The sequence below is a fragment of the Macaca thibetana genome, chromosome 17 (genome assembly GCF_024542745.1).
Source record: "Macaca thibetana thibetana isolate TM-01 chromosome 17, ASM2454274v1, whole genome shotgun sequence".
NCBI classification, from domain to species: domain Eukaryota; kingdom Metazoa; phylum Chordata; class Mammalia; order Primates; family Cercopithecidae; genus Macaca; species Macaca thibetana.
Window position 1 is genome coordinate 7,864,525 of NC_065594.1, and position 12,293 is coordinate 7,876,817.

Consider the following 12,293-nt stretch of genomic DNA (forward strand, 5'->3'; position numbering starts at 1 on the left):
CCAATGCAACAGTGTGGGAGGTGATGCCTTTTGGGAGGTGCTTGGATCACTAGGGCTCTGCCCTCATGAATGGAATCTTGCCATTGCAAAAAGGGCTTATGGGAATGGGTTCACTCTCTCTTGCCCTTCCGTCTTCCTCCTCTGGCACATGTGGATGAAGTAAGAAGTCCGCACCAGATGCCAGCACCTTGGATCATGGACTTCCCAGTCTCCAGGACTGTGAGAGAATCACTTTCTGTTCTGTATAAATGACCCTGTCTCAGGTATTCTGCTATGGCAGCACGCAACAGACTAAGACACCAGCCCTCCACATGTGTCCACCTGGGCCCCCACCTCACTTGGTGTGACCCAGCTACCTCCCTGGGTGAAGGGCAGCATCTGTAGTAGGGTGGGGGCAGGGAGGGCAAACTGGGCAGGACCAAGGCACCAGGGGAGAAGAACAGATGTCTGAGAAAACATCCTGGGAGTCAGCAGGAGGCAGGAGCACACATGCGTGAGGCTCCACATTCCTGGCAGGCTCCATTGTCTCCTTACACTTCACTTACAGAGCACAAGTTCAAAGGTAAAATTCTGAAGAATTTCAAGAGAGTAATTGTAGAGTGTTAAACCCTAACCTTCTGAGTGCTTGTCCTGTGCAACTGCACTGGCCCTGCATGCCCATGGTACAGGCCCTGCCTCTTCCCTCCTTCCCCTCCTTAACATCCTGCAGTGGCTCATATTCTTTTTCTTTTCCTTTTTTTTTTTTTTTTCAAAAAAGACATCCAACTGCTCTAACCTGGCTTTCACTTTTAGGCCTCCTAACATACTGTTCTCACTGCCTGAACATGTTTACTCCCTCCTCAAATGTCCCTTGGCCTAAGTCTTATTCATCGTTGAGATCTCGATTTCAACACCACTTTCTCCAGGAAACATTCTGCGACTCTTTTGTTTAAATGCCTCACTTATTTGGTCCCACAGCACAAAGATCAAATGCAGAAGGAACTGCACATGGAAAGGCCAGCCACACACATCACAAAAAGAGGACTGAAGTCAGCACACAACTTGAAAGCTGGACTACAGGCCTTTCATCAAGAATGGCTGGAGTGACCCTGGGGACTTGGTAGGATATAGGATGGAAACTTTTGTGATTATGCTGTTATTAATACATACAGAGGTATAATTGCCAATGGTCCACACTTCTGTTTACTTGCCACATGAGCCCTCTAATTATCCTGGGATTTTATCTTCATTACCATGGCACATGCTAAATACTCAGTTCATATTTGCTGCTGAATCAATGAATAAAATAATTATATTTAATAGTTATATGCTCAGGTTATTGTAGCACCCTAAGAATGTCAATTATCCATTCTAATATCAGGGTTTCCTCAAGAAATAGAATTATTCTCTAAAACAGAGGATCTTTACTGGAGTTCCCCAGGGACTCCTAGGGAATCCGTGAATTGGTTTGGGGTAGAAGGACTACAAATCCCAAAGACTGAATACTAAATTTCATGGGTACATGTAGTTTGGGGAGGGAGATGATTAAAGTTTTCAGTATTTTTGAATGTATTTTAACTGGCCAAAGGTAATCCTTTTTTTTTTTTTTTTTTTTTTTTTTTTTTGAGACGGAGTCTCGCTCTGTAGCCCAGGCTGGAGTGCAGTGGCCGGATCTCAGCTCACTGCAAGCTCCGCCTCCCGGGTTCACGCCATTCTCCGGCCTCAGCCTCCCGAGTAGCTGGGACTACAGGCGCTGCCACCTCGCCCGGCTATTTTTTGTATTTCTTAGTAGAGACGGGGTTTCACCGTGTTAGCCAGGATGGTCTCGATCTCCTGACCTCGTGATCCGCCCATCTCGGCCTCCCAAAGTGCTGGGATTACAGGCTTGAGCCACCGCGCCCGGCCTTTTTTTTTAGACAGAGTCTCACCCTGACACCCAGGCTAGAGTGCAGTGGCATAATCTCTGCTCACTGGGTTCAAGCGATTCTCAGCCTCCGGAGTAGCTAGAATTACAGGCACCCGCCACCATGTCTGGCTGACTTTTGTAATTTTAGTAGACATGGGGTTTTGCCATGTTGGCCAGGCTGGTCTTGAATTCTTGACTTCAAGTGATCTGCCTGCCTCAGCCTCCCACAGCGCTGAGATTACAGACCGCCACACCCAATCAACAAATCCTTTTCTTTGTTTTTCTTTTTTAACTTTTATTACAGGTCAAGGGGTACATGTGCAGGTTTGTTATATATGTAGATTGTGTGTCACTGGGGTTTGGTGTACAGATTATTTCATCACCCAAGTGATAAATGTAGTACCCAATAGGTAGTTTTTCAATCCTCACCCTTCTCCCACCCTCTGTCCTCAAGTAGGCCCAGTGTTTATCGTTTCCTTCTTTGGGTCGATGTGTACTCAGTGTTTAGCTCCCACTTACAAATAAGAACATTCAGTATTTGGTTTTCTGTTCTTGCATTGGTTTGCTTAGGATAATGGCCTCCAGCTGCATTCATGTTGCTGCAAAGAACATTCTCTCATGCTGTTTTATGGCTGTGTAGTATTCTATGGTATATATGTACTACCTTTTCTTTATCCAGTCCACCACTGATGGGCCTCTAGGCTGATTCCGTGTCTTTGCTTTTGTGAACAGGGCTGTGATGAACATATGCATGGATGTGTCTTTACAGTAGAACAATTTCTATTCCTTAAGGCATATACCCAGTAATGAGACTGTAGGGTTGAATGGTAGTTCTAAGTTCTTTGAGAAATCACCAGACTGCTTTCCACAATAGCTGAACTAATTTACATTCCCACCGGCAGTGGATAAGGGTTCTCTTTACTCCACAACCTTGCCAGCATGTTATTTTTTTAGTTTAACATTTTTTGATAGTAATCATTCTGACTCGTATGAGATGGCATCGCATTGTGGTTTTGATTTGCATTTCTCTCATGATTAGTGATGTTGAGCATTTTTTCATATGCTTGTTGGCTGCATGTATGTCTTCTTTGGAAAACTGTCTGTTCATATCCTTTAAAATAACAAATCTTCATTCTGAAACAGTAGTTTTTAAAGTGTTCTCCCAGAGGAATAGCATCAGTGTCATTTGGAGACTTTATCAGAAATGCAAATTTTCAGGTCCTACCTCAGACCTGCTAAATCAGAAACTCTGGGTGAAGGGCCCAACGATCTATGTGAAGTCTCCAGTCTTCTGTTGTACTTCCAAGTTTAAGGACCACTAAAGACTGAGAAATAGGCTGTTATGTTTCCAAATGTAGAAGTAAGAAGTGGGGATAAAAAATAAAAGGCAGAGAGAGAGAGAGAAAAGAAAAGACAAAGCATAGCAAATAGAAAACAAAAATAAGGCAGTAGCAATAAGTCAAAATAATCAGTATTCAAAATACTTGTGAGCATACTAAGATCACCAATCAAAAGACAGGGAGGCCTGGATTGATTAAAAGTGGCCCAAAGTAACACATTGTACCTGGTAAATAGATTCCATTTTTATTTGTGGATTAGACCTCAATAAAGCTGGTGGGGGAGAAAGTTTACAGAAACAAAAACACAACCATGAGTAAGTCTAGAAAGGAAAACTTACTAACATTTCCAAAGAGCTCCCACTTCATCGTCATGCAGCTACTAGAGTTTTACAGTTCTGCGAGGTCACGGGCTGGTCTAAGGTCATGAGCTGGTGGGGATCAGAGCAGGAGGAACCCTGGCTCCTTTCCCCCGCTCTGCCCTAAGCAGGGTCAGGTCTCTCTCCACCGTGCGGGTGCATGCAGCTTGGTCCAACCTGCGTGCTTGACTAACATCTCTTACCCTTTACTGCCCCCTAAAAGGAATATTCGTTTTTATGTATGGGTATATATGATCACCAAAGGCATTTGGTTTACTCTAGTAGGTTTTCATATGGCTTCAAACAGTAAGTCTTTTATTTATTTCTTTTCTTTTCTTTTTCTTTATCTTTTTTAGTTTCAACTGCAAGAAACAAGAGGATTGGGGAAAGGTCAAGAGGCCATTTGTCAAACAGCACGAGACAAGCAACAGGATGTGCAAAGTGAGATATGGCGGGGAGAGCCCCCACAGAGCCCAGGGGATGTGTGACATCATAATCACAGTCCTACATCTTCCTTGGTCTCCCCAGCTAGCCTGGCTATCTCTGCAGATAGGAAGAGAGCTGCCAAGTAGGGCTGGAAAGAGACGCTGGGCAGGTAGATCTTGCCGTAACAAGGAGAAGGAAGTCATGGATTTGACCTAAAAGCCGAGAAGGGAACATTCCCAAGAGACTTGGAGGTTCCATCTCTCAAGCGAGCTGAAATTAGCAGGGATTTCTCCTGCGGCTTCGCCGTGGTGTGGGGAAAAGGGAAGTGGTTTTGATGCAAGGGGCGGAGGGAGTGTTGGCGGTGGCGGGGGCAGGGGGGGCGGCAGCTCACTGACAGGTTAAAACCACCCCGGAGAGGCCCAGCTCTCTGAAGTTCGACATCAGAATATACATTCGAGTAAGGGTGGTCAATTATTTAATTTTTTGAGACTCTCTTTCCTTGTCTTTATACATGAGGACTAACAGAATTGTTAAGAAGATGACAGAAAACCACAGAGGAAAAAGCTGTAGTATAGTATAGTGGACACTCCATAAATATTAGTTCCCTTGGCTAGATTCGTCCCTTCTTTTTCCCAAGTGTACAGCAACATGGATTAACATTTATTTTGTGTTTCTAGATCTCCAGCAAATGTATTTAGAACTGTTCTATTAAATTTTCCTAGAAAATAAAGCATCTCTGGCGTTGAGGCTATCTAGGTAATCTACTTCACAGCATCTAAGTCTAGAAATTCAGAAACGTCTGCATGTGCGCCTCTCTCTGTAATGTCCTGATTCTTTTTTTTTTTTCTCATCCACTTTCCCATCAGTGGTTCAGATATTCTCTCTATATTTGTGTTTGCAAAGTTCTATTCCTGAACGGAATTTTCTCCCAGGAATTCCTGACCGAGGCCATCTGCTCTGCAGGCAGAAAGAGAAGCGACCGCAGGCTGATGCAGCCAGGAAGGCAGAGGCCGAGAGGAGGGAGCGTGGCATCAGAACAGAGCCGGCCGGGGTCTGGCTTCCTCCTCCAGGATCAAGGGAAATGTGGGGAGCATGGTGCAGAATCCGGGGCAGCTCATCGCCCTGCTCACTTGCTGGGGAACAGATAAAACGTGAGTAAGGGGGAGATTTTGTGGGCTGACACTCCCCAGAAATGCTGTGTGCACTTGAGCATGGTGGTTGATACTCAGTACTTTGAAGCAAGCACCGTGAGACTACTCAGCATTGGGAGAAGCTGTCCACGTAGACGTCCAGGAAGCAGCCCAGAGGATAGGGTGCCCCAGCAATACTGCAGAAACCCAACTACTGACGAGAATGAGTGAAAGAATGCACAGATTGGACATGTAAATAAACGGGTTTAATACTCTGGCAGCTCTTGAAAACTAATCCCTTTTTCTGAGTCTTCTCAGAAACCTCCGTTCTCATGGTCACTCGGCAACATGCTGCAGAAAAGACTTGGCCTCGGGACAGCCATGCCTGGCTGGGTTCAATCCCAGTCCCAGCTCGTGGCAGCTGGGTGATGGGGCAAATCATCTATCCTTCCTGGGCTTCAACCCTAATCCACAAAATGTAGGGGCTGAGGGAGGAAGGGGATGGGGTGGAGACCATGTGAATTAATGTATGAGGCCAGGTACAGTGGCTCACACCTGTAATCCCAGCACTTTGGGAGGCCAAGGCGGGCAGATCAGGAGGTCAGGAGATCAAGACCATCCTGGCTAACATGGCGAAAACCCATCTCTACTAAAAATACAAAAAATTAGCCAGGTGTGGTGGCACGTGCCTGTAGTCCCAGTTACTTGGGAGGCTGAGGCAGGAGAATTGTTTGAACCCTGGAGGCCAAAGTTGCAGTGAGCCAAGATCGTGCCACTGCACTCCAGTCTGGGCGACAGAGTGAGAATCCATCTCAAAATAATAATAAATGTATAAAAAGTGAAGTCCCTGGTACCTGTTAAATGTTCAATAGGTGGTGATTGTTGTCATTGGGCAAAAAGCACGTTTTGCCCTCTCCCTTGTCCTCTCCCTCTGCATGGAATCAATAGCCAAGTCCTTCCTAACCTCCATTCTCTTTGTTCCTCTCCCTCCCTTCCCTATTTCCTATTAGGCCTTTCTCACCATCCTCACAGGCAACACAGCAATAGCAGCTGTGAGTCTCCTGTCTGCCCAAGAAGGTGCCCCCTCATCAGCAAGCTGGCTCTCCTCATACCAGCTGGCAGGGGCCTCTCCCACCCCTGCGCTCCAAGCACACATTGCTTCCACATTCCTGTGACACCTGCCACAGTCCGCCTGGCATCGCGGTGTCTGAGCACCTGTCGTTGCATCTGTGCTGAATCAGGCACTGTGAGAGCAAGACCAGGCCCCGTGGACTTGGGTTCCCACTGGCACCTGGCAGGTTGCCCTGCATTGGGAAGTGCTCGTTCCAGCCTGAATGTGGACTTCAGGAAAGGGCAGCCCAACATAAGCTGCTTTCTTTGCACTTAGGACACCTGGAGAACAGCAAAGGCAGCAGGGAGCTCTCTCCGGTCCCTTTATCTGCCTAAAGACAGAGCCTCCGAAAGAGCCTCACCGGGGTTTCTCACCAACCAGGGAAGATTGAACATAAATCACAGGAGTGGTGTCTGGAGGCCACACTATGCCCAGACATAGACTGGTCACAGGCTGTGCCCTCTTCTTCCGAGGCCCTGTTCATCTTCCCCAGAATCATTTACTCTCCCCCAAGTTTCCTACATTCCCCCTCCACTCTCCCCTGTGAAGCAGGTATCTAAACACCTAGATCTCGCTGGGCTTGGGGGTGCTCACTTTTCCTTCCTGTGATGCCCGTGTGCACATAATACATTTGTCTCTCTTTTCTCCTGTTAATCTGTCTGCTGTCTATTTATTTCACAGACTCAGATCTCCGACTCTCAAGGGTAAAGGGAAAGTTCTCCCTCTCCTACAAATGTAATGACAAAAACAGCATGTACTGAATGGGTTAACAAATGAATGAAAAATTTTTATCCTACATAGTTCCTCCTATTAAGCCACCAAGAGGTGGGTGAATAAAGGCTACCTAAGCCCATTTCCTATGGGGCATATCCTCAAATAGCACATATCTATTGGTAAGTGTCCATGTCACCCTCTGAGCAGGACACCAAAACCACATTTTGTGATCTCTAGTTTTCTGGGATTTATAATATAAAAAGAAACCCGATGCCACATTCCAGGGCTATTACAAGTCAAATTCCAATGCTACAAACTCTAAAAGATCATAAAATACATCATAACAAAGATTACTTCCAATAAGAGAGTCTGGCTGGCTAAGGCTTTAAAATCTCTTGGTCTGTCAAATAGACACTTTGTTATAATTTGATTTCACTTGTGGCATTACTAGCAAACTTTGTAAATCCCAAGTATACTTTGGCAGGGGAGATGGATGGAATTGTTGGGAAAGCCGTAGGGTGGAAAACATTAACTAGAGCTTAAGAAAAAATGTACAAAGGAAATGAGGAAAGGATAGGCAAGATGGGGAATTCAGTGAGGTTTTGGTGGAATGGTGCTCGGTCCTGTGCCTGAGATCTTCCTCTTGGTGTGCTGCAGAACATTGACAACCCCCAAGATAATAGGGAGATCTGCGAAATCTAAGAAGCAAGGCAGGTTACTGGGGGAAATATTTGTGGACTGCCTTCTTCTAAGGTTATTCCTATTTTAAAGGACTTGAAAAAATACTAAATATGGGTTAACATCACAAAAGAATTTTCCTTTCCTCCCAATCTCTACTAATCTCAATCTCAATACCTACAATTGATTCCCTTCCTTCCAATCTCTAGTAATGATTGGCACAGAGTAGTTGCTCAACAAAATACTTTCAAACTGATTAAAGTTATATAAGATTACTTATAACTTCAGTGCTAATTCTTGCCACATGTATTTGTGTTTTACACATTTCAAAGTGAGATTAGTTTCACTTTCAAGATTGTGACACAAGGCAAAGGGCAGCTCTGTCTGACGTGATCATGTCAGGGGATCAGACAACCAGCTTTATGATGGATTTCCAACAGATCATTGTGAATCTCTTTCAGACACCCTGCCACACAGCTGCTGAAAAAGAAATATGAGCTGACAAAACATTCCTCACTTTACTTAAACAAGAAAAGGAAAGAGGCCACCATACACCAGGGCACAGTTGACAGACAATAAAATAGCAAAGGCCAGTTAATTATGGGGATTGGGTTTTTGCTGGGATGCAGATGGGAACGTGGTCACACCCAATAAACAGAGGCCTATGGTCTGGATTCTACAGGTAATTCTACAGAAAAGAAGATGAAAGGACCATCGACAGTTAATCAGTGTTGTGATTAAGAAAATGTAGACTTCCAGCCTGGGCAGCATAGACAGACCCTGTCTCTACAAAAAAAAAAAAAAAAAAAAAAATTTTAGGTTAGCCAGGCACCATGATGTGTGCTTGTAGTCCCAGTACTTGGGAGGCTGAGGTAGGAGGATCGTGTGAACCCAGGAGTTGGAGGCTGCAGTGAGCAAAGATTGCAGCACAGCGCTCCAGCCTGGGAGATAGACTGAGACTGTGTCTCTAAAACAACTAACTAAATAAAAGTAGATCCGCTACAAAGACTTGCTTTCTGAAGCTCAGTTAAAGCTTTGTAGGCACACATACACAAATCCTATGACACTCCTAAAACAGCGGTGTGCCCTAGGTATGTTAATAGAATAGTTAGGGTAAAGATTTACGTAGGAATATTTGCACAAATTAACTTCAGCTTCTGTTTAAACATATTCTTATTCAAATTTTCATATTGTGTACTTACGCTGCACCATATTCATAAAACGTCAAGGATTCTTACTCAATACTTCACGAAGGGCACTATATCTGGCACAAGACTCTGCCCCAAGGTGTTTTCACACAGCTGGAAACTGTGTTTCCTCTATGTACTAGGCTCCATATTGCTGAGGCTTTTGAAGCCGCCAGGGTTTTTGCCACAGGGGAGTCCCTGCTGAGCACCTGGGGATTCCCTGGGACAGTGAGAGTGCCAGGGAGCAGGAGACAATTAGAGCCGGACTCAGCGTAATAATCCCTCTTGGGGCCTTTGCTGTTTATTTTCTCACATTCCTCCTGCCGGCCACCTCATAGCTCACCTTCCCCCCAAGTCTCTGATACTCTTGACACAGAGCAGAACCAGCAGAACTGAATGGAAGGATGCAAATGAAACAGGCTGGAGGGGTTTGGGAATAGGCCCTGGGCAAGGCTGAAAGGTGGGATGGCTGAGAAGGGATTTAACGACAGTTCCAAGAGCTCCAAATGGGGCAGGGGAGGTGGTGTCCACAGGGAAGGAAATGAGAGGAACAGGTTTACATTCCAAGAGGACTGGATCAAGGAACGGCTTCCAGTCTTCTGGAACTTTTTGACAAAAGATGAGTGAGAGGGTCTGGTAGTCATGCTACACTGAGAGGCAGCCTCAGCTGTCTGAAGACAATCTTGAAAGTGAAACTAATCTCACTTTGAAATGTATAAAACACAAATATATGTGACAAGAATTAGCACAGAAGTTATAAGTAATCTTATATAACTTTAATCAGTTTGAAAGTATTTTATTGAGCAACTACTCTGTGCCAATCATTACTAGAGATTGGAAGGAAGGGAATCAATAGTAGGTATTGAGATTGAGATTAGTAGAGATTGGGAGGAAAGGACATCCAAATACTCATTTGGAGATGGAAGGTATTTGATGTACTTTCTCCCTCCCTACACTGAATGTTCCTTACTGCCAATCTCTCTCCACAGGGCTCACCTCCTATTGCATTTCTGGCCCTTGATTCTTTTTTTTTTTTTTTTTTTTTTTTTTTTTTTTGAGACAAGGTCTTTGCTGTGTCACCCAGGCTAGAGTGCAGTGTCACGATCACAGCTCACTGCAGCCTCAAACTCCCTGGTTCAAGTGATCTTCCCATCTCAGCCTCCTGAGTAGCTGGGAGTAGCTGAGTAGCTACAGGTGCTTGCTACCACATCTGGCTAATTTTTAAATTTTTAGTAGAGATGGAGTCTCACTATGTTGGCCAGGCTGATCTAAAACTCCTGGCCTCAAGCAATCCTGCCTCCTCAGCCTCCCAAAGTGCTGGGATTATAGGCATGAGCCACCATGTCTAGCTGCATTACTGGCTCTATGAGAGAGAAGGCAGAAGAAGACTGCCCTCTGAGAAAAAAAGTGAATAAAACACTTTTTAAATTTTTTAAAAGTTTTTAATGCCTGTTGTTTTACCATTATAGCTTCATTTATTCCCACCTTTAAAAGTTCCTGAAGTTTAAATACCCATAGATCAGAGGCAGTGTCCATTAGTAAGAATAAATGGCAGTTGGTTGCCATAGAAATATTTAGTTGAAATCATCTGAACACTTCAGATGCTCTAGCCTGGCCTTATGTTGTTCAGGGCCCGAGACTGGCTAGGCTGGGGCTTAGATTTCACTGAGAGGAACTTTCCCTTCTGGCTGGCTTAGCTTCCAGAACATGAGCCTGGCTAGGGATTTATACTGCCCTAGATCCAAAAACAAAATTAAAGGACAACAAACATATCGGGAAAATATTTGCAATCTGTGACAAAGGCAAATCACCTTAATATAAAAATAGCTTTGACAAATCAATAAAAGATGAATACCACAGAGAAAACCAACAATAACAATTTAAAAATAAAGCCAACAGAAACATAAAGAGATAATTTGTAAGCGAGGAAATACAACATGATAAAATTGCAAACGATAAAAACACTTCACATTCACAAGTAATTAAAGAAAAGCAAAATAAAGCAATCATGAGATCCTTTTTCACTTATCAAATTAGCAAACATTTTGTTTCCTTTTTTTTAGTGATGAAATTCAGTATTGGCAGGAGTTCAGAAAATGAATCTCTTTTATACATTGGTAGGAGTGTAAACTGGCAAAGCCTTTCTGGAGGGACATTTGGAATATTTATTAGTGGCTCTTCAAAGCAGTATTTCTCATTACATACACCACAGAGAATTGGTCAGGTAAGCTGTGGTGCATCCACATGGCACCATTAAAACGTTGCAGAAGAAAGATTCAGTGATGTTGAGAAAAGTAGATTACAAGTTCATATATTCAGTATGAGTATAGTTTTTGTTTTTGTTTTTTTAATGTATAGAAGGACGTGAAGAACCAGATTCTTAGTCATATAAAATTACTATTTGAAATTTACTTTGCTTCCATGAATGAACCTACTTAAAAATTTATTTATTTATTTATTGAGATGGAGTTTCACTCTTGTTGCCCAGGACGGAGTGCAATGGCGCGATCTTGGTTCACTGCAACCTCCATCTCCCAGGTTCAAGTGATTCTTCTGCCTCAGCCTCCGGAGTAGCTGGGATTACAGGTATGAGCCACCACACCTGGCTAATTTTGTATTTTTAGTAGAGACGGGATTTCTCCATGTTTGTCAGGCTGGTCTCGAACTCCCGACCTCAGATGATTCGCCTGCCTCGGCCTCCCAAAGTGCTAGGATTACAGGAGCGAGCCACTGTGCCAGCTTAAAAATTTAATAGGAAGACTTTCCCTAGTGGTAATGACTTTGTTCTATGAATTTTCTTTTCTTTTTTCTTTTCTTTTTTTTTTTTTTTTGATGGAATCTCACTCTGTCGCCAGGCTGGAGTGCAGTGGCATGACCTTGGCTCACTGCAACCTCCGCCTCCCAGGTTCAAGCGATTCTCTTGCCTCAGCCTCCCAAGTAGCTGGGAACACAGGTGCGCACAACCACGCCCAGCTAATTTTTGTATGTTTTTAGTAGAAACAGTGTTTCACCACCTTGGCCAGGCTGGTCTCTGTCTCTTGACCTCATGCTGCGCCCACGTCAGCCTCCCAAAGTGCTGGGATTACAGGCGTGAGTCACCGCGCCAGGCCCTATGAATACTTATTAAACTCCTCCTACAAGCCAGGCGCCACTCTAGGTGAAAGAGACAGAAGTGAATAAGGCAAACATCTAGCTTTTATGTCCCTTTTTGTAGGGAACACAAGAATAAGTAAAACCAACAGAAATAAGAGGGTGACAGTTTCATGAAGAAAATACAGTAAATTTACTGGGATAGAGATGGTAAGGAGGTCGGGGGCAACATCAGGTACAATGATGGATCTGACGAAATGATATTTGAGTTGGGCCAGAGTGAGAAGGATTCCAGGCAGACGGGAGAACAGGGGCCAAAGCCCTGGGGTGGGAAGAGCATTGAAATACTTATGGAGCAGAAATAAGTTCAGTGTGG

At 44.2% G+C, this 12,293-nt stretch overlaps 1 protein-coding gene across 1 annotated transcript; it reads left to right on the forward strand.

The window, feature by feature from the left end:
• Positions 1-569: 569 nt before the first annotated feature.
• LOC126940744 (uncharacterized) lies at positions 570-7,053 on the forward strand. Its single transcript, XM_050766914.1, has 5 exons — positions 570-1,099; positions 3,938-4,022; positions 4,110-4,176; positions 4,940-5,158; positions 6,148-7,053. Exons 1-5 carry the CDS (start codon positions 933-935, stop codon positions 6,522-6,524), a joined length of 915 nt encoding a protein of 304 aa, XP_050622871.1. The 5' UTR covers positions 570-932; the 3' UTR covers positions 6,525-7,053.
• The last annotated feature ends 5,240 nt before the right edge of the window (positions 7,054-12,293 follow it).